At 37.8% G+C, this 23,197-nt stretch overlaps 1 protein-coding gene across 1 annotated transcript in view; it reads left to right on the top strand.

The window, feature by feature from the left end:
- ERC1 (ELKS/RAB6-interacting/CAST family member 1) overlaps nucleotides 1–23,197 on the top strand; it is a 294,006-nt gene that overhangs the window by 159,900 nt on the left and 110,909 nt on the right. Inside the window, exon 13 of the mRNA XM_082308445.1 lies at nucleotides 17,979–18,110. Coding sequence (XP_082164571.1) covers nucleotides 17,979–18,110 — 132 coding nt within the window. The remainder of the gene's footprint in view (nucleotides 1–17,978; nucleotides 18,111–23,197) is intronic.

Below are 23,197 nucleotides of genomic sequence, written 5' to 3'. Positions count from 1 at the left end.
CACTCTCTCAAGGACTGCAACATTTTGGTTTCCTGGAAGTAAAATTTACCCAGGACCACATTTCAATTTGTTAGTTATGGAGACCTGTCTTCTCCATAGACTCTAAAGGGCACTGCCTTCTAATTGATTAAAAAAAAAAAAATTAAACCTGAGAGGAACGTAGAATTTTTTTTATTTTTTTTATGCAACCATTGTTGGCTTTGGGGTCAGGACACACAAGCACCAATTTCAGATAATTTTGGTCTTGGTGGTTTTGGCTGGAATTAATAATAAGACATTATGAAATGCTTAAAAATATATGATCTGCATGTTCTTCGGTTGACCGTCTGCAATCCAGTCAAATAAACACGCTCCCAAGCACATACTCCACTCCTCCTCTTTCTGTCCCTAACAGGCATGTGGTTTCTTTCTTCCTGAGTCCAGTAACAAAATGTTCGTTTATTCAGAGAGCTCTGATGATGGAAATTTGGTATTTTGGGGAGTGGGGGAAGAATGAAAACCATAATGTCTCAATTCTAGTGAGATGGATAAATGGCTTTCCAAATTTGTCTTTTCCTCCTGGGTTCCCTTAAACCACAGCTCTCCAGAGATCTGAGAGGTTAACGAGTGTCTGGTCTATAAGCAGGATAAAAAAAAAAAAACAGCTGTTGGGCTGGAGTAGAAAATTTTTGCTTCAAGAAACTAAACCTTGGCTATTGTGAAAAGGAATTGATATGCTGTCTTGTCCTAGAAAGGTAACATTTACTGAAATTTCATGATATTTGAATGGGTACTTGGAACTGACATCTGGAAGGTAATATGCATATTTTCTTGTTCTATCACTCCAGCGTCTTCCAGAGTTTTTAGGAGGAATTTGTAGAATATCTTGTGGCATGGAGTTGTGTGCTATTGGATCTGTATTGCAGCAGCTATCCATCAGTCTCTAATTGCTGCTGACAAACTATATGTCCAGAAGCTGTGTAAAATGTATCTGAATGCTTTAATGAACAACTGTAACACCAAGTAAATTTATTTTTTTTATTCTTTTTCCACACCCAAGTTTAGATAATTTGTGTAATTCCTAATCCATTAATTGTATACTCAAGTATGCGCTGTTTGTTCCTTGTGATTATATAATTCTTTTATCATATTGAGCATTAAAATGGAAAAATGTCCTTCTAGTGGAAAGAACTGAATTTTCAATCTAAACAAATGTGCAATTTTTTGTTCAGTAATGCTTTTACTGGGATCCAGACAAAGCTTGATGAAACAGATGGGTAGCCAAATGCCTTCTCATGAAATGAACCTTCTAAATTCATTAAATATCAGGAACTATTTGTTATGAGGCACCATAGCATGTACACACAGTCAATATCAACATTCAAAAATCTGAAAACCCAAGTGGAGCCCAGTACATCTGGTCTTAAACTACTGAAGAATTTCCTCTTGACAAGCTATGATTGGATCTTGAGGGTAGGGTGGCTGAAGTTTTTTCATCTGATCTGTTGATAGTAATACCAGGCCATCATGAAAATGATGGTTTGTTGTCTTTTGGCTGTTAGCAGAGAGAGATCGTGCTTCCCTAATTAGTCTATGAACTTGCTTTTGGACAGTGTGTACAAAGCTTCTGAAGAAACAGATTTAAAGAAAAGCTTTCCAAACTTAAAGTTCAACATTTCCTCCATAACTTTCTAGGCATCATCAGCTTTGAAGCAAATTGGTTATGCTAGCTAAATGGTGTTACATGTTTTCCTGGGATAAGTGAATTTCAAGTGCTGAGTTCCTGGCTAATTTCTCTTCCATATAGACCACTGCCATATCAGATTCCAGCCTCGCCTGCCAGCTGAGTGGAGTGTACTTTCTTTATCCCTTGGATAGCACAGCTCCACACGTTAAGGCCCATGAAACTGTCAGCTACTCCGTTTCAGCCTGGTAGAAATCTATTCTTTAATGCCATCTTGCATCTGCAGGATTTATTCAAGAACAGTCTGACGTATCAGACCTACATTTTCTTATTGAGCTCAGATCCATCTTTGGGAATTATTCAGATCAAAATGTTCTTTTTCTGTCCCTTCCTCTCCCAGTACTTTTTAGACATTAATTACCCCAGGGAGAAGTTTTGCCTTCCCTGTCCCTGGATAATTCTCTGTGCTGCCCAGCCTTGTAGGTGTTAGTGTTCCTTGGGCCTGACTAGATGCCATTAGCACCTACGCAGGTGGCTATAATTTCACTAAATGGTATATTCAGTTCTCGGTCATCATCCTTCTGTCCTCTAGGACAGAACTCATGACATAAAGCACTGAAAGGATATAAATTCGCTTTGCAATTCAGCTTTTAAGAAATTTGTGAGCATTTTTTGAAGAGGTAACTTTTCCTTGTCAGTCACCAGACCATTCCTAGCTCACCATAAAGGATGAAACTTAACGTTGTTACATGTTCTTGATAATTAAGCAAAAATATGATTCTGAGTTTCCAGATTATATAAATCAGAATTGTACTGTCTGTCTCTTAGTATTATTTAGGACTTTTGTTAATGAAAATGGAGCAGGTATGAACAAATACAGGCTTTAAAGAACAATCATGCCTCATAAAAATCTAAGTGGAATAAATGTATAAAAATTATTCCTCCTTTTTCATTTGAGCTAGATGCACTGGTAGCCAGTAGGTAGCTTTGGGATCAGCTGACCCTCCAGCCCTTTCTCTGAACGGTTCTGTGACAGCTGGCTATGCATTAGAAAACAGGACGTACGTATGCAGTAGAGACTTTAATATGCATCATGATTTGTTAGTAATGTAACATTCCAGTAACAATTTAAATTTCCATCAACTTTTACAACATGTTAGAGAAAATACAACAAAAGTTGCATTCTGTACTTACTTGGAGGGTTGTGATTTTCAGCACAGTGTGTGCAGTTGCTGTAGACACAAGCAAGTATTTAACCCTGGCAGATGCCTGGAGAAAAACTAGCTCTTAGTCTTATCATGTCATAACTTTCCCTGTCAAGAGAGCTTTTCCTAACTTTCCTGGATGTCTGGGAGAAGTTCCAAAAATGATGACCTTTTAGCTAGGCTTTTTGTGACTTATAGTAAGGGGAAATTTCTTCGGCGCAGGGGAATTACTTTGAATTTTAGCCTTTTTTGGAGGAATTAAAAATACATAATTAAGCATTCCTGGATACATCTACTTATGTGAAGTAGATAGTGTATGGATGATGAACAGACAGCCTTGCTTCATATTTTGTTATATCTATGTGAAGTAATATAGTAGTTATGGACAATACTCAGGTATGGTGTTCTTCATTTGCAATGCTCTCTAATGGAAAAAAGACTTAGGAATGTTCACGATGTTGATACCATAATAATTTTTATCATTTAACATCACAGAAACAGGACTCGAAAGAAATGCTAGTTCGTTGAATAGAGGAGAAATACTGCACGGTACCAAAAATTAGTGCATAATATGAAATAGCAATATAATGAAATTACGTGTTCATGTAAAAATTACACTATTGGATTTCCATCTCAGCAAGACAGTAGTGCACATAAAAATTAGTTTCTAGCTAAAAGAGAAGGTTTCTTCCATTTTTCTCTATTGAAGTCATAAAGTACAACTTTATTTTGAGGAAGATCATGAAGACTTGCTAACCGATTGCCAGAAAATAAATGCCACGAGATAAATAAAATGCCAGGAGAAAATAGGAAAATTATCTTGACAAACAAGAAGGAATGAGGTTAAGTCCTGCAGCATCTGCTCAGATGATGTCCTGTTCTTAGGAATATTAGTCCTTTTCATCTCTTATCCTTTTGGATCTGATGGACTTTGCGAGACAGTAAAAGCTCCATTTACTAAAAGGAAGCTCATCAAGACAAACTTTTGCACATGTTAAGCCTTAAGAGTATTTACCTGGGTCTGTTTCTAATACCAATTTTCCTAATTTTCCGTGCAGAAATCTGATATCTGTATTTCTCCAAACAGCTGCAGAAAGACAGTGTATATAGTAGTATGGGTGACCATTAAAAAGTCTTAAGTTTACTTCTTCCATTTCTTAATTTTCTTGAATTTGTGAGGTTTTGGTGTGTTACTATTCTTACAATGTAAGCTGTGAGCCATGAGCAAATTGTGGGGACAGCTGTCTCCAGTTTTAGTAAAGGCATTTTTCCTGATGAATGTTTACAAGATCTGAGTAACTTCATTGTTGCACATGTGTGCAGTGTTGCATGTTGAAGCAACAACAAAAATAATATACTTTTGAACATGAAAATTATTTGTCTCAGAAACAGATTTCTCTGTTGCTTTATGAATTGTTTAGTTGTGTTATTAGAGAAGGGAGATGCATGTTTTTACTCCATCTAAAATATAATATACATTTGGGAATATCAGAATAAATATATGACCTTGTTCATAGCTTTGATATGGCAGTTCTTATAGAGACAGAATCTGTCATTTCTACATAATCGATGTTTATGACATTAAATATATCGTTAAGGAGTTGCCACCTTCTGTGTTTGACCAGAAGAGAGCACTCCTTACAAAATACATGTTACCGTAACATTTACAGAAACTAAGCTTGAAGAGACTTGACATTTGGAATGGATAAGCATATCCCTGGGTAGACACTTAGCCATCTGCTCTATTTGTTTTCACTTTATGGTTTACTTTACGATGCATTTATTATGTTCAGGTTAGATGTATTCACTGCCTTGACATCTTTAAAAAAGATGAACCATTTGACTCTGTCTTCTTATATAATGTAAAAATGCTCTGCAGTTTTGAAAAGACAGCTGGAAAAATGTCATGAAAGTCACTATTTACAACTAGCATTAGGCAGTCTCCCAATTATCCCAGTATTTCCTTAACTGCAAATTGAGATTTGTAGTGAGAGAAAGCCATTATATGGCTTGAGAGTTTTTAATAGAGGAAAGAGGACTCCCTACATCCTAACGTTTTTCTGTGATCCATCAGGAATATTATTCTCTGGACACACTTTCACCCAGTCTTTTCTGCAGAAACATTAGGTGTCAGTGGAAGATGAAACCTGCTATTTGTACTCTCTTGCCTGTTTGGCAAAGAGCAGGGTTGGTACCCTTTATGATATGCCAGAAACTAAGTACAGTGAAGACTGGACCGCTGAATGTGTGCCAGCAACCTTAACCACTAGATGTTTTTTGCAAGGATTTTTTTTTTTTTTCCGAGATTAGTATCTGAGTTCAAACTTCTTTCCTAAAAACTGTCAGAGAGATTAATGTAACTGTTGACAACATGGTGTGGTTCCTGTGAGGAGGTCTCTCCTGAGAGTAGAAAACATTGAGGGCCAGATTTAAGCAAAACAATAGAAGTACATTCAAGGGGAAGAACAGCTCTCTTTTCATTTTGGTGTCTTATTTCATGAGCCTGAGAAATGGCAATAAATTTGCATTTTTTCCCTCTCCTGACTTTTTTTCCCCCCCCTCTCTCTCACAGGCTTTTTTTTTTTTTTTTTTTTAACTTGCTGTGTTGAAAATGGTTTCTAACTAATGGTTTCTGTTTTATGTCTTCATCACTGATCTGGACGAGAGGATCGAGTGCACCCTCAGTAAGTCTGCAGATGACACAGAGTTGGGCGGGAGTGTTGATCTGGATGGTAGGAAGGCTCTACAGAGGGATCTGGACAGGCTGGATTGATGGGCTGAGGCCAATTGTAGGAGGTTCAACAAGGCTCAGTGCCGGGTCCTGCACTTGGGTCACAACAACCCCATGCAACGCTACAGGCTGGGGGAAGAGTGGCTGGAGAGCTGCCTGGCTGAAAAGGACCTGGGGGTGTTGGTCAACAGCCGGCTGAACATGAGCCAGCAGCGTGCCCACATGGCCAAGAAGACCTGGCTTGCATGAGAAATAGCGTAGCCAGCAGGACCAGGGAGGTGATCGTGCCCCTGTACTTGGCACTGGTGAGGCTGCACCTTGAATACTGTGTTCAGTTTTGGGCCCCTCACTACAAGAAGGACATTGAGGTGCTGGAGCGTGTCCAGAGAAGGGCAACAAAGCTGGCGAAGGGTCTAGAGAACAGGTCATACAAGGGGCGGCTGAGGGAGCTGGGGCTGTTTAGCCTGGTGAAGAGGAGGCTGAGGGGAGACCTTATCGTCCTCTACAACTACCTGAAAGGAGGTTGTAGCAAGGTGGGGGTCGGTCTCTTCTCCCAAGTAGAAAGCAATAGGACAAGAGGAAATGGCCTCAAGCTGCACCAGGGGAGGTTTAGGTTGGCTATTAGGAAAAACTTCTTCACTGAAAGGGTGGTCAGGCACTGGCACAGGCTGCCCAGGGCAGTGGTTGGGTCCCCATCCGTGGAGGTATTTAAAAGACAGGTAGATGCGGTGCTTAGGGACATGGTTTAGTGGTGGACTTGGCAGTGCTAGGTTAATGGTTGGACTCGGTGATCTTACGGGTCTTTTCCAACCTTAACAATTCTATGATTCTAACTCATCTCTCCCCAAGAATAAAAATGCCCAATTGCTATGGCTCATTTCATAGTCTCATTGTTTAATAAAAATTCCTATTCTGCCTTATGCTGTTTTTGCCCAATAGGAAAGGAGAGGGGATGAGGTGATGATGGAGATCTAAAGACAGACAGAATTCAGAATTTATTTTAAAAAAATAATACACATGGAATTTTTTTTAGTTCTATACCTGTGGCTTCAGCATTTTCTTTAAAAAAATTCCTCTAATTAATTTCAAGTAGTAATAAACCTAATTCACTTTATGCTAATTCAGTATTATTCCTTAATCTTGCTTACTAAGCTGCCCAAATTGCTGTCACCATTAAACCACAGTTCCCCACCCCCCACCCCCCCACCCCCCCCCGAAACAAGCCCATTCTGTCTTTAGTAGTTTTCCTATTAAATTTTCCTCTTTGGCTAAAATTTATATGCTCTTAGGATATATCAGAACAACTCCTCTTACTGTGATGTGCAAATATTAGCTGGGATTGAGGCTTAGGCTGCAAATCATGTATTCATAACTGACAGAAGGTTGTAAAATACTAAAAGTCAGCACCAGTCCATTCAGCTGTTGAATTTTGTTTGAGGTACACTCAGATCTGAATGCAGGTGGTGGGAAAAACTAACTATATTGGTATCGCTTAGTCTTTTACTGAGAACTAAAGGAAGAGGATCTACTTAACATTCTGTAGAATGTCTATAGTCAGTTAAAATTCATCAACAAATTCAGTTTAGGACATTGTCTTATTTTTGTTGCTGGTGTTTGAATTCTACCTAAGTCTTGGTATCTTTGAGGTCAGATGGTTTTCCAAAGCAGGGCATGAAAAGTAAGGGAATAAAAGCTAAAGGAATTCAGTGTCCCAACAACAGTTATCCATGCCCTTCTAGTGCACAGATTTCTTCTCCATGCCAATCACCACCCATGTACTTTTCTCTTCCTCCTTCTGAAGAACCATTGAGTATTCTTGAACTGTAAATGTTTCTTGCATTGTAAGTGTGTACGTCTTTATGTCCCAGTGCTATGGAACAATTATTCTTTTGTGCTGAAGTAATGTATCTGATTAAAAATGGCGAATGTAATATTTTCTGTAAATGAGACTAAATTTCTCTAAATTTCTGAATTATATTTATGGATTTACTCAGGATATTTAAATGAAAGATAACCTATGTAGCTCCACAAGTATCTCATAACTCTAACTCATGGATAAAATAGCAGATGAAATTCGGTTTGAGTACATATTAATATGTTGTGAGAAACAATCTTAAGTATATGCACACAATGATGGCTTCTGATCTAGCTGTACTACCATATGACAACAATCTTGAAATAAGAATAAATATTTTCATGAAAATATTATTGGTTAGCAGAACTATTAAAAAAAAAATGTTGAGAAATATTAAACGACAAAGCAGAAAATACTACTCTGCCATTGTATACATCAGCAGTGCATTCACCTCTTGAATAATGTGCAGTGATGCAGGCCATCCACCGCAGAAAGGATATGGCAAAAGTAGAAAAGGTAAAGAGGAGGAAGAAAATGATAAACATAAGGACGAGCTTCTGTTCAAACAGATACTAAATAAATTCAAACACTTGAACATGGGAAAGAAATGAGTGAAGACAAGAGCCAGGGAGTACTTTTTCCAGCTTTGCAGGCTGAGAACAATAGATGAGCATTTTGGAATATTTAGGGCTAAAGAAAAACAATAACTATTTTTCTCTTTCCTCTGAACTAGTTCAGGCTTTTATAGAAACAATTGGAATTTCATACAAAGAAGTGTGAATCTCTTGAGTGTGAAGAGTTTCCACTTTCTCATCCTTTTGTTTTTTATGCCAATGAATTCAAATGGTAATTTTTATGAATGTTGTGGTGCTATGTTGCCTGTTTAAATGCTACTATCAGTGTAACACTGAAAATACACCAACGAGAAGCTTTTTTTCTTACAAATACTTCATTTCAGTGTTTTTAAACTCATTATTTTCTGATGATGTTAGTATCTAAATGTCCAGTTTTTACTTTTTCTTTTCAGTGTTCTGTTCTTATCAATTGTATCTAATACATTTTGTGTTCCATACATACATACATAATGAACTGACTGCTGCTGCACACCTGTCTTTCCATTCTTTGTGACCCTTTCGTGCTGAAATTTTTTAAAGTTTCTGTTAATGTATCCAAGTCATAAGTATGTTTATTTCCTGCCTTCAAATGTATCCTTAGATTTTCACATACAGTGGTAAAGCTGATCTGTGCATGTACTGGTCAAGGTATTGAGAACAGAAACCAGTTTTTAATACTTTAAGCAAGACATTTCCCTAAACTAGTATGTATACATTTGGTTAGTAGCTGAATCCAGGTTGTACTGAAACAGATCTTTTCTTTGAAATTAACTTCACTTAATGCATCTGGCTTCCAGGGGGATCGCAGGTGGGTTGGGGTGTTCCCAGATGGTGTGAGAAATGTTAATAATTTAATTCTGATGTGAAATTGTTTTGATGATCTCTAGTTCAAAGTTAGGGAGATAGCAGAAGGTGAAAGCAATTATGTTTGGGGTTTTTTTTATGTTAAGTAAAATGAATAGTGGTTGGTATTAGCATCTCACTAGATTGTTAGTCCTATGCAGGAACTGATGGCTGCTTTAAAGGAAGCAATTGCTAGCACAAATACAATAGCTACTCTACTATGATGAAAATCAAAACAGGGGCATTAGAGACTAGAATGAATGTATGAGACCGGATGATTGCAGGAATTCCCTTTGAAATTGAGAAAGCGAGAGAGATTCAATGGAATCAACTGCTGGGCAAACATTTCCTCAGTGGTGTTATATCACCAGCAATTTTTGTTGTATGTTCAGCTGTGAAAAAGAGGGAAGACGAGAGAAGTGAACTTTTATAGCAGGCTGTCCATGCGTGCTGCTTCTGCTGCTCTTTTTTGCTGAATGATTGAAAATGAGCAAAGAAAGGTAGGTCTTATAACTACTGTGATACATTAGTACAATGATGATGACAGGACTGACATTGGTAAGGAGAGTTCAGAGGAATAGGGCTGTATCACGGGAATAACATATGGGTTCGAGCTCCGTATTAATAGTGCAGTTAGTTAAAATTGCCACTGTTTTTTGCTGTAATCCCATATCAATTTAGGAGTCTTGAGTCATAGTATTGGTTTATGTGTGAAGAAGATACCTTTTTACAGTAGTATTTTCCCAATTAGCCTCTCAAAAAAACAAAAAAAACCAAACCACAAAACCCCATAACAATTACAGATATCTATTGCTTTTGCTCATTTCAGGACATTTTCACAGCTGTATTGTCAGCCTTGGGTCTCATTCCAATAGTCTGTGCAGTGACCTACTGTGGTTAGATAGAAGCATGGTCCTCGTAGGTTTTAAAAAATACAAATGTGGTAATTTGCAGCAGCTGAAGCAAAATGTTAAAGCTGTTGGCACCCTGTGTGAGCTGCTAAATGGTAAACCTGGTTGTTAGTATTGGCAAGGTACTTTAGTCTGTCTAGGTTATTGCTAATGAAAAGTGCCTATACAAAATCAACATACCTGACTGATTGCTGTGTTGGGAGTGCCAAGCTTAGAGTAACAGGAAAGAAGTGTCAAAAGCATGGTAGCTATCAGGAAGAGACGTTACCGGTTTCTCATAGGAGTAATCAGTTCTGCCTTTCACTTTTAGGCCTGTGTAATAGTGTCTATAACTGTTCGTCCTTTTCTTCTTCTTTCTTTCCATTGTCCTTCAAAAAAATGTATAAATAATCTAGATTGCAATGGAAGTCCTCTTCAGTAGCAGAGAAGGATATTGGAAGTACAGAGCTTTACGATGGACATGATTCAACTAGTATTGATTAGGATCCTTCCTTACTGTTACCGCAAGCTCTACGTATTTCAGATTGCTCCTGATGTTGAACAAAACTGCTATATATTTTGGAAACACTTTTTGAAAGTAACACATCTGAGTGGTCACACAAAATATCTTGGAAGAAAAAAAATATGAATGTATGAATGGCTGGAGTTGTTCACACATTTTTGTAGACATACAGTATAATGTTAGAAACATTATACAATGGATACAAATTTATATAATACATTTGTAGCAATTTTCGGGCAATAGTAGCAATATGCATAAGTTTTGTTAAGGACTTTTTGTGTTCAAGAGATAAACAATGTGAAAAATTAAGCATTTATTTTCACAAAGTTTTCACTAAGATTTTTTTTCTTGCCTTTCCACTTCCCTTTCATTTAAATTAGAGCCATTAAGAGTAATATATATGTATCTGAGTATTATCTGTTGTGATCTGTCTTTAGAGTTGATATATTTCTTTTCCAGTTTTCATGGATTGAGGGGGGAGGTGTTCCACGTAAATATGTTTTAGGAACAAATGCATGCATTTTTTGCCTTTAGGATTATACATGTGTCACATGTGGAACATGATTTATATCTTGATATTCCTCAAAATTATTTCTTTTAGTGATAGCTATCATTCAGTGCTAATGTCATTGTATAGCATTGCCATTTTGTCTGTAATTTTTTTGCTGCTTCTTTGTGACCTGTTTAAGAAGAGAAATGAGTTCACATCTGATGGATGAATTAGTTCTATATTTATTTTCTTAGCATGTAGAGAAGAGCATTTTTTGTACAGATGCTTACCACTTCAGTTAGCTTCTATATGAGGAACAAGAGGAAATGCTATATTCCTACAAGAGGAAATGGGCTCAAGTTGTGCCAGGGGAGATTTAGATTAGATATTAGGAAAAATTTCTTCATGGAAAGAGTGGTTAGACATTGGAACAGACTGCCCAGGGAAGTGGTACGATCACAGTCCCTGGAAGTATTAAAAAAAAGTGTGGATGTGGTGCGTAGGGACGTGGTTTAGAGGTGGACCAGGCAGTTAGGTTAACAGGTTGGACTCGATGATCTCAGAGGTCCTTTCCAACCTTAATGATTCTATGATTCTACATAAGTAATCTTGATACCAACATGTTTCCCATCATAAATTTGTCATGTTATTTACAGACATATTTTACTATCTGGGTGGGGTTTTTTCTTTCTTCCTTAATGAGGTAGGTAGCCACGAGGACTTTGTACAGGGTAGAACACCTGTCTGCCAGTTTTTATTCTTTGTATTTTATTAACTTCTGTAGTTGAGCAGGTTTTATGATTTTCTTTCAAGTGATTGTCCATACATATAACTTAAAGTGTGCATCCTTCCTGGTAACACAAAAGCAGGTATTTTTGTCAGCAACATCACTTATAGTCCTGCATCGTTCTTGAGTGTTCTCATACACTGCAGCAATGATACTCAAGGGACAATGCTGTCCAAACACCACTCCATTTTTTACCTTTCTCTTTCAAAAAAAAAATCCAATGGATGTTTTTCATAAACTGTTGGCTTCCTCATGTTGTTTTGTTGTTGGTTTTTTTTTACCATGCTAATTTTAATGCACTGGTTCAATTATATTTATCATGTCTGGAAATAATTTTTATCCATTTTTTTCTATTTTTCTATAAATATGTTTTTGTTCTTTCTGCAACTGATGATCCACAAGTGTACCCATATTCCAGTACAGATCTTCTCTTTTTCCATTGTGGTACTCTTAGGAGAATGTACTCATCTCCTCCTGCTGTCCCTTGTGTTTTCAATGTGGCATATGCAGTGCTGTGGCCAGCTTTGTTGCACTTCCCTCTCAACCTCTAGTGGAATGGAATTCTTCTACTGCAATTTTTCTCCTTTTGTCTCCTGTAGTTACTTTTCTGCATTTATGCAACTTGTCAGGCTTGAATTCCAATCCATCTGTCTTATTTGGCAGGTACAATTTTCCAGATGTTGACATATGTTATCCTAATGAGATAGTCATCGTGCATCTCGGGTCTGATCTCTCCAAAGATGAGGAAACGTTGGTCGAGGAGCTCCTGCTTGGCAGTTTCTGTCTCTTCAGCTCTCAGACTGTTCCTTTCATTCAGGAACTCATGATAATTACATATGCTGTTGCTATACTTCTGAAAAAGCCCTCTTTGGCTCACTCTGTGAGAAACACAGACTTCTTATAAACCTAATACTAGATATACTCAGCTTCTGCCTAGACAGACAGAGGTTTCCCCATCACAGGTAACCCCCGATACTTCAGTTGAGGGCATCAAGAGAGCTGTATGCAACAATGATGATAATACCATTAGCATTTGTGGTTATTCTATAAACTCCACTGTTTGTTTATGCCCAGCAGTGTATATAGTAGCAGTTGTTTACATGGTAGTTTGCCCCTCTGTTACTTTATTTTCAGAATCTTTAGTATTGGATCTATGTTGTGGTTCATGCTACATCTTGGTACCAAGCTATACACTACCCTAAAGGTATTTCCTTCTTCAGGAATTTATAAAGTCTTTTATTCCACTCTTCAAGACAGCATGCTTTTTTTTTTATCTTCTTCAGCAAATGGTAATGAATACAGAGAGAGAAACAATTCACCATAGACATCTCCTGCTTTGGATGAATTGCGCAGGGACCCCAAACACTCTCCTTGAGCTAGATTCTATTGTGACTACCATTCGGGTCATGTACCATGGTGTTCTGGCCTTCAACATTTACCCAATGTGTATTCTTGAAAACCCATTAAGTCAAACTATTGTCTCATCAGTGTAAGAGGTATTTCTCCATTTATGGGTGACAATTTTGCATGCTTTTCTTGTTCAGAGACTTCTTCAAGTAGTTGATCAACATGTGGAACAAAACAATGGAGATCCACCATGCTCACCTGAGCTTTAAGGCCCTATGATTGTTTGCTTCTGAAATCAAATGAAATAATAATACCACCTTTTGGTACCACCACATTGTATATTCCCATACACCTTCAGGATCTTCTTAAAAAGGTCTGCAGGTTTTTACAAGTATTTTTGAGAGAAAAGCAGAGCTTAATTAACCAATTGATTTATTTTCATCACTCTTCTGAAGAGCAGTCTTCTGATTTTGGCATAGCATCTTTCCTTCTGGGTTCAGCAGTGCAGTAGTACAACCAACACTGCGGAAATGCACCTTCCATAATTTAGTGAGAGTCTTTAGGCATCTTTTGGTAGACTCCTGAGATGGCAAACCAGAAGTCCTCAGTAATGGGTTGACTACAGTAGAACCAATTTTTCCTCTTCACATTTGGTTATGGCCAAAGACAGGAAGCAAGGGAACTTTATGGAAGAAACTTAGTAAGATTTCAATTTTTCGTATTAATCAACCAGCATGCAATTTAGAGTTGCAGTTAATCAAGTCCTCATATTTTTTAACTGTGAAAAATTCCTAACATTTGTAGATGGGCTGCCTCCAAATGTTGGTGAAGAATTTGGTGTATCAATAACTCAATGACAGTTTGTATCCGGGAGGGAGCTTTAAGTAGTACTTGAGACAGCTGACAGTCCTGAGTTCCCAGATTCCACTTACCTTGTGGAAGGTCAGTTCACAAAGGAGGATTTTTCTTTCTGGGGAGAATTTTATTCAATCTAGAAAGGACTGAGATCATTATCATTAGGTTCTTTATCTAGGTTATGGCTTCTTGAGGAAATACATGATAAGAAAGAGCAATAGTTCACAGGAATAAGTGCTTGTAATGATGTAGTGATTTCACTGTTTAAGAAATAATTGATTCCTATTTCAAAACACTTCCAGGACTGTGCTCTTCCCTTCTGGTCTATGAAAGCACACAGGCAAAATGTGCTATTGCATTACTTACGGGGTTATATGAAAATGATCTTTCCCTGCCTACGTGATTGGCTAGTCCTAGAAATATTCTTAGCAGTTAAAACAAGCGTTTCATTGCCTTCTCAAACTGTTAACTAATCTTTCCCAAGAGTTAACTAGAGAAATCCACCTTAATTCCAATTCAAAGAGTGAAATTAGGCCATAAAGACCTTTGTGAGTCTAATTCAAGACACAGTTATGAAGAAGTTTGCCAGGATACCTCAGATTTAATTGAACCTAAATGCCTCAGTGAAAACTTACATCCTATTTCATGCACTTTCATAAAACTTCATGGCAGATTACACATCACGTGAATGCAAGATAGATTAAATTGATACATCCTTTTAACATGCATCACTTGGACATCCTACCACTTCCTTCCTGAAGTGAAAGAAAAAGCCCAGAAATGTGCGTCAGTCACACCTCCTTTTCCTTTCAGGCTTTCAGACAGGCATGTATTGGAATGAGTTTTGCATACGAATCAGCTACAGGATCATAGTATGGGTAGCAAGAATTTTTATTGTGCCTGAACTCCTGGCACTCCCACAGTGTCGAATGGGTTTTTCATTTTCTTTGTGCTGCCACCAGTGAGCATAAAGGCAGAGCTATCTCCTCTATCCCAGTTTAATTCCATGTCTGCTGTGGAATCTCATGCATATGGGACTCAGGAGGAGAGGGAGGGAGGGTCATGGAGATATTTGGGTAGATAATGCATCTTGAAGAATCCAGGTACTATACAGGTAAGGAATTTTTTTTTTTTTTTTTTTTTTTCTTTCTGAATAGTCATCTCTATAAGCTTCATGAAAGGAGACTGCCACTGTTTATCATTCTGCAATTTTATCAAAATACAGGAAGATAAATTTGCCCTCGGTGTCACGTTCTAATGTATATATGAAGCAACTCAAGTTGCACTCTAGTCCACTGCTTCAGAGGATGAGTCACTGCAGGAAGAAAGTTATACCTGTAGTTATAATTAACAGAAGTTTTTCTTCAGAGTTTAATGCTTGTCACAAAGATGGCATGCTTCATGTAACTAAAACAAGGAAAGCAGCAGCAGCACAGGTTGAACGTCAGCATGAGCCTGTCATGTTTCAGAGTTTAGAGCCAAACAATTGGAAAAACATGCTGGTATGTTAAAAGGCAAGTGCTGGTTCACTTTTCTTTACTTTTTGTCTATTAGTATGTTTTGTTTGCACAGCCACTTGTATTTAAAAAATAATTATTCAAATGCTAATCAGTTAGTCATGAATCAAAGAGCTAGAAACAAAAAAATAAAATCTAAAAGTGTCTTGAGACTGTTCTGCACTAGTGGAGGTGCTATCTGGCTAAGCAACAATCTGCTACTCCTGCCAGACATTGGTGTGGTTTTGTAAGGTAGTTACACACATTGTGACACCATTAAAGGAGTAAACTTGCACACCTTTTAACTAGATTTGTCTGAGACAGAAAGTGAAAACTTGTAACTCATCTGGCCTTACTGGATGGGTTATTAGTATTAGACTAAAGTTAAAAGATCATCATTTCTAGGCAGTTGTTTGTAAGTCAGCACTGTTGTTTTTTTTTTTTTTTAACTTGCAACCCCCTAGCATATATGTAAAAGTTTGCGTGTTATTTTAGGAGAAGTGATTATATATGAATGCCGACTTTTCAAGTGCAGGTAATGTGGCACTGTCTTGATCAGTTTTGGTACCATCAATTGCTCTTCCTCCTGTCCCTCAAGAGTTCACCTGTCTGAATAGAGCACTGTATGGTGTCAAGGTTAATACAGTGTTGAATTCACCTCTTAAATGTTTGCCTGGGATAAAGAGTGGACATATCTTATGTGTCAGAATGTTTTATTCTGCATTCTTATTTTAAAGCAGTTTCCATTTTACATGCAGCTGTTCAAATGAACCATTCCCACTTCTGTTGTTTGAAATGGAGAGCTACACTTCCACACTTCCTCGGCTATCAATGAATAATATTCAAGAAGTACAGTTGATATTTATTGTGTAATGCAGATAGGCAAGTAAATATTTTTCATGTCTGGCACAGTTAATGTTCTGTGCTGAGTTTTTTCTAAACTTGTTATTCATCTTTTTGATGAGTCTTTGGTTAGGCTAATCATAACTATAAAGTAGTTTTGAAAGGTATTATCAGTGTTTCAGAAATATTCAAAAAGTATGAAAACATGTTCTGCAACTCCTGTTTTTGAAATGAAGATCTCTCCGTTTGTTTCTTTAGAAAACAGCAATTGCTTGCCCTGTGAATCCACTTTGGAAAGCCGTCAGCAGAAAGCTGCTCTGCCTGCAAAGCCTAACAAATACTGTTGCCTGTGCTAATGATGAAATACCAGCCTTTCTCTACACAAGGGCAGTGGTGCTAAAGGTCTTGCACTGGTCTAATAAAAAGCTTTGCATCTCTGCTGGAACGCTCTCATTGAAAGCGGCAGTTTTGAGACTGCCAGAAATCGTGTTCATACAACAAGTATCCTTGGTGATGTATCCCAAGTCCTAGAGATCAGGAATTAAGGAATAAGTCAGGTTCATTCTTTAAACTGCAGTGACTAATTTTTGCATTATGAAGGTTGCAAGGTCAATTTTTTTCCAAGTCAGTCATCTTTTTCCTTATTCTGTATATGGTGTGAAACACTTTCAGAGAAACAGTGGAAATACAAATACAAAAGGACAGAAGACAAAGGGGTAAATCTGACAAAAAGCAAAATGCAGAAAACAAAGGGAAACATTTTTGATTCTTCCACTGCTGCTGAGATGGCTAAAAAAGCCCATGTGATAACTTAAATGTGCATTAATATCTCATCCGAACACTCTGATCTGAACCAATGTGCAAGACAAGAAATGCAGAAATCTTCCATCAAGCTGCTCATTTCTGATGGATTTGTGAAGCAACCATGGTCCAAGACATTCACATATACCTGTCAGGACAGCCTGCTTTGCAGTCTTTTGTGCAAGCTGCTACAGCAGAAGCAGGAGATATACCTTTATTTTCCTAGCAATATTAACATAAGGAGGGTCTCCTTTAGAAATAACAATACCATTAATTTTGTATATCATTTTTGTAAGTTATACTGTTCGTCTAAACCAATAAAACAGTATATTTTCTGAGGAGCAATACAGTTTTCTTCAATGGTCTTTGAATGTATGTGGGACATCTGAACTTGCAACTGTGAAGATACTCTTAATCGAAGAATAAATTTTAAGGGAGTCTTGATACTTGAATGTCTGAGATTCAGACAGCCCAGATGAACCCTTCATAATTCCTAGACAGTTTTTGATGAAAAACTTCCTTAAAGACTTAACCTGAACAATGGAAAACTCTGTTGGGTTAATGTTTGCTTTTCTCCCCCTTAACCTGGAAATGGCAAATTCCAAACTGCAGCGCTGTGTTTCCCTTCTTACCACGCCTGCTGGTGAATGTGTGAGCAAAGGGGCAATGCTGAATGCCTGCTACCTTCCCACCAATTCTGGCTTCTCTGCTTCTTTGGAACTGCTTACTAATCTTTATTTACCAACAACCCTTGCTTATCTATGCTGTATAATCTGACAAGACTGTGGTATATCCAACATGGAGGGCAAGCACTCTTGCTTTGAGGTCCTGCTTTGCTACCTTTCTCCTTCTCTTTACTGTAGTATTCCTCCTACTCTTGCATCACTTCATCTTTCTTTCCTTTGTGTGAAGATAATTTGCCTGCAGTTGCGCCGTGGGAGGGAGAAACACATTTTGGTTGGCGTAAAACTTGGTTGATTAAAAGGCTGTAGTTCCAAACAAGTCATCTTCACCTGGTCTCCCGTCATTTTCCAGGACAATCTACGTAAAAAGGATGATCGGATTGAAGAATTGGAAGAGGCACTCAGAGAAAGTGTTCAGATAACTGCAGAGCGGGAAATGGTGCTAGCACAAGAGGAGTCAGCCAGGATCAATGCTGAGAAACAGGTCTGCAATCTTATAAAGTCACTGGTAGTCCTCTTAGGAAAGTAATGAGACAGTAAAGTACTATTTTCCCTGCTTTACTGTGAAACACAACTGGTTTTGTTTGATGATCCTGTATCTCTGTTCTAACATTAGGTAACAGAACTCATAAAGTCTGCAAAGCCTTCATGATAAGTTGTATTTCATAGGTAAGATTTTCTTGAAATTAAAGGAAATAGAAGGTGTCCTGAGCTTTAAAATACTAAGTAGTAACTCTTCTAATCTGTCTTGCCTGTCAAAGCTGTCTTCCTATGTGTAAGCATACTTAGGTTCACTGTGTTGTTCATTGAACGTATGTAATGATGATGATTTTTATTAGCATAGTTGGGTTTATGGACCACAGTTTCGTAGCACTTGCAAAACAACGGGATAAAGAAACAAATCCCTTGGCTTGAAGCATACACACAGAAAATACACATGTGTGTGTTGAAGCCACAAGTGTGAACTTTTATGCACGACAACTGATTCTGTGCCACTGATGGGATACTCTGAAGCGTCGTGTATGTGCCTGATTTTAACTCACGTAAGTAATCATCAAGAAAACGTACCATAAGTAGTGTATAAAATTCCATGAGATTTTGATAAAGCTTTTGAAGCAGAAGCTGAACATGGCATTCTTACTGTGCTTTTTGTGAGCCTCTTCAGTGTTTTTCACTGTTCCTTACTTGACTGTAATTAGCAGAGGAGCATTTGGTCGATTGCATTGCAATGACGTGATCTCTTTCTCTTTGTTATTTAAATAAAAAAAGTCTGACTAACTGCACTTTAAAACATTTTAAGAGGTTTTTTCCAACATGTATTCTTATATCACATACTTTAAGTAAAAAGAAGATATAAATATCGTAGTAATAATCTAAGTTTTCAGGAAGAAAGCAACTGTTTCTCTTTAGGCTAGAGTCAAGCTCAGCTGTTTGCTGATAGACATATTAAGGATAATTCTGGTTGCTGTACCTTAAGGTCCTAGGCAGTGTTATGGAGTTCACTTCCAAGAATGCCTTCTTTCCAAACTTCTTGTAGCCTTTAAAAAAAGTGCATGAAATAGATATGTTAACATCAAAGATCAGATCTTCTTGAAAGGAAAATGTATGTCTCACAAAGGAGCAGATTCTATGCTGAGACGCAAAAGTAAACAAAATAGTATATGATTTGATGCCTAGGATGTCATAATGGTTTAATTTCTTTGTTACAAGACAAAGTGACCATTTTTATATTCTCTGAGCACCTAGAAGCCCATAGAACTCACCCTTTTGTGATGTCTGTGCTTGAAACACAGAACAAGGTGCATAAGGCTTAGTGAATTTTTTGAGGGAAGGTTTTGAAGAAGGTAGAGTGTGTTAATTTTGTAGGGGTTAGAAGTGTCTGAAGTTGGAGAAGTAAGCACAAAGATGAACATTTACAAATTTTATGCACGCATAATATAGTCTTGTATTAGAGGATGATCACCGGTCATCTCAGTATTGAAAGTGAAAGGTGGGTGGAGTACAGTTTGCAAAGGATGAGTAGCTTACATTTGATTCACTAGCAGAGAGGCATGCTGGTAGCATTAACATGATCAAAGCTGCAGACAAGATTACTGCACAAATGGGCACAGCCTGCACAAGAAAGATTTTTGCATAGATCCAGACACAGAAGAAATCCTTCCAAAGAACTTCAGTTATATAGATTCAGTCAGAAAAGTCTTATATTAGAGATATTGCATAAAAGACATTCTGCAAGTTTTTAAAAATAACCTTTTAAAGGAGGTTTGAGTCAAACATACTATCAAGATTAACAAAAATATGAAAGTTCTGTCCTAGATTAAAAGAAATGAAGAAGTGTAGATGTCAGTCGCAGGATGGAAAGGAGGACGCCTTTTTAGCCTATTGAGCATGAGCTCCTCATAGGTGTCTGTCCACTGTGAGCTGTTAGCAGCAGGTTTATTCTGGAGAGGAGAAGACATAAGCCTGGGTTAGTAAAATAGGGAACTGTTGTCATAGAAGTGAAGTTTTATTTATACACGAGGCATCCTAAAACAAGAATATGGAAAGAGAACAGTGCTTTGGGGATATGCACAAATTTCAGGTTTGGCAGTAAGGAGGCTTTTCAAAAGAATTCACCAGCAAAGCCTGATGAGAGGCACACAGTGAGATTAGATGGTCAGAGCTTGGTGAAAAAGGGAAACAGCTGGTGAATAGAGTTAGAATTGGATGTACAAAATCCAAAAGATGAGGCAAGACAGGGAAATGTGCAGCCTGAGGGTCAATAAGCTGTAAGGATCAGTGAGAGAGATTGAGAGGAAGAGAGCCAAGAGGGGTAAGATTTGTGGGAAAAGATTGGTGGAATATGGTGGGCAACAGCATCGTGAAAAAGAAACGAATTTGGATGTAGTAGTGTGTACAGAAGTGAGGAGGAGAAAGAAGGATGGATTGAAAGCAGCAGGATCACAAGAGGGAAAAGTCAACATCTGTATCATCACTGATTGACAGCAGTGTCCACTAAACTGCCGGCTCTAACCAATTGTAGTTTTTAAAATATGACCAACAAGATGGCATGAAGGAAAAGCAACTGGAGTGTCTTGTTCCAGTCAGCACTGGGAGAGGTGCTGTGCCCCATTCTGCCCAATAGGATTTTGTTTTGCTATCAATTAACTACAGTCAAGTAATAGAGTGATGGCAAGTAGCTGTTTTCCAAGGTGAAGAGGAGACTTTCCTTCAAATGTTTTTCGTTTCATATTCCTTCAATTACTTTAAAAGAATGCCTTCTTTGTTTTTTTTATGTTCTGTGGAGCTTCTTTGTAGAATTGTGAAAGACACCCTTAGATAGCTGTAGAGTTTTAAAATGCAAGGCTCTGTTTTCTATATGATATTAATGGCAAATCCTTGGATTTTTTACAAACAATAATAGGTTAGGATCATTCTTAGACCAAGTATGAAAGATATATGTGATTTTAAAATGTCAATGTTATCCAAACTGAATATAATTTGCTTTTAATTGCATGCTTTTTCTTTCCTCTCTTCTGTTTATCTTGTTTTCTACCATTCTGCCACTTCACTGCCTGTCTGAAGCTGTTTAATGAATCAGTGCATGAGGTCAACCATTTTGGCTTTAAGTGGTTCAAGGTATGAGGACATCTCATTTGTGTGTACCTCTGCCCCAATATTTAATGTTGTTTTTGTAGCCCTGTGTGGTGTAATCCTACCCTCCATCATCTCATGATGTATGGTTTCCTGCTATTTTACGGGCTTTGGATTTGAATTACAGTGTCCATGAAGCTACTCAGGACTTCATGGTTCTCAGATAACCATTTCAGATTAAAATCTTACTTTCTTTAATCCAGTGTTTGAAAATATCCTGGCAGTGTGTATTAACTGAGGCAGTGGGTTAACTGTGTTAATACACAACCTATATAAGGCAAGATGTCTCCAGCTGACTAAAGCTTTCTGTTTATTTCAGGATCTTAGAGCTGTTCTTTCACTCATCTGTCACAAAAATAAAATCAAGCATTTCCTGCTGGGAACAGTGCACCCACTGGGTTGGACAGAGTTTTATTAACCTTGTTGTTCTGTATAACAGAAACGCTGCGATACAGAAAGCAGATGAGGGAGTCTTACATAGATAAAAAGACTTCAAAGTTCTTCAAGTTCTTTCTTTCTAACATATTCACCTGGTTTTGTTGGTGCACCTGCTGAATCCTGTATGTAAATATTACAGCTGTGGGGTACAAGTCTGACTGATCCCTCTAGGGGATCAGCCCCCTAGGTCAAAGGTCAGAAGATGTATGGAGACTTCTTTTTAAGTACTCTCCATAAGGCTGAAGGTAGAATTTCTCAGATAAGCACTTCTATTATAAAGTTTTTTCTATTAGAGATGGAAAAACCAAATGTAGATCCAGGCACTTTTTCTGAATCAACCAATTCTGAGTTTACTTTAGTAAAGGTATCGTTATGTTCCTCAGGAAAAAAAAAAAAAAAAAAAAAAAAGTTTTTCCGTGCTCAGAAATACGGTGGTAGTTTTCCTTCCCTAGGAAAAACCTCTGGAGATCTCTGACAAAAGACCCTGTCTTGCTCACAAACTTTCTTTTACTGTTCTAGTGCATCTTACCATCCCTTCTGCTGCAGCGGGAGGCAGGAGGTTATCTTATATATCAACTTAGTCATAATCAGCAGCATTCCCAGAACAATGCTGGAAATGTGTTTTGATCTTCATGAAAGAATAAGGCCCTTTCTGTGGAATAAAGTGAAACAGAGGTTCTGATTCTGTGATTCAGTGTCATTCAATAATAAGCAGTGTCAGCTCCGTGGCTCAAGGAGCACAATGTAAGAATTACTTGCATTTTGAGCCTTGATTATTGGAGGGCATATTTCACAAATGTGTGCTGACCTAAGATGCTTATGCCCTCCCTCTCTTCGCTCACTTTGATCCCCTTACTTCACTGTACATCCCTTCAGTTTTCCCAGCCTGGGTCTTTCTGGGGCCATGCTGTGAAATGGAGCAGTGACCTAATTCATTATAAGAACTATCTTATTTTTTGAAGGAATTTTTTCATGTGAACCAATTTGCTGATCTGGTTCATGGATCCCCACACAGAACTTGAGGCACATCTGAGGAAGCATTAAATTGTGAGGGCAGGACTCAGAAGCGGAGGCAGGAATTGCTTATTATTATTACTAAAAATATTTTTACCAAAAGCTGTTATTGTGGCCTTTACAATAGGCTGCTATTTCTATGAGTGAGATGGTGCACTGCCTGACCACAACATATGTTTCTCTATCTTACGTCCTTCAAATTTGAAAAGCAGTAGGTTTTAGAATTCAGCAGTAGTAGAAATAGTATTTCTGCTGATAGTGCAGCTCTGTTCTCTCATGAATATCAACTCCTGCTTAAATGCACTCTCTATATAGTATAAACTAACATCTAACTCCTTACCCTAAAATGTTATGGCAAATAAACATGTGAAATACTGGCCATTACCTGTTCTTTCCTTCCTTCCTTAAGTAGTTACTTAAACTGAAATTTCTGAGTTGGCAGTTTGATCTTGACACCTTCCATCAACTTTATTGAAGTTACAGTTC

Source organism: Platalea leucorodia, assembly GCF_965183815.1.
Source record: "Platalea leucorodia genome assembly, chromosome: 4".
Lineage (NCBI taxonomy): Eukaryota > Metazoa > Chordata > Aves > Pelecaniformes > Threskiornithidae > Platalea > Platalea leucorodia.
Note: the sequence above shows the minus strand (reverse complement) of the source record. Positions and strands in the feature narration are given on the sequence as shown.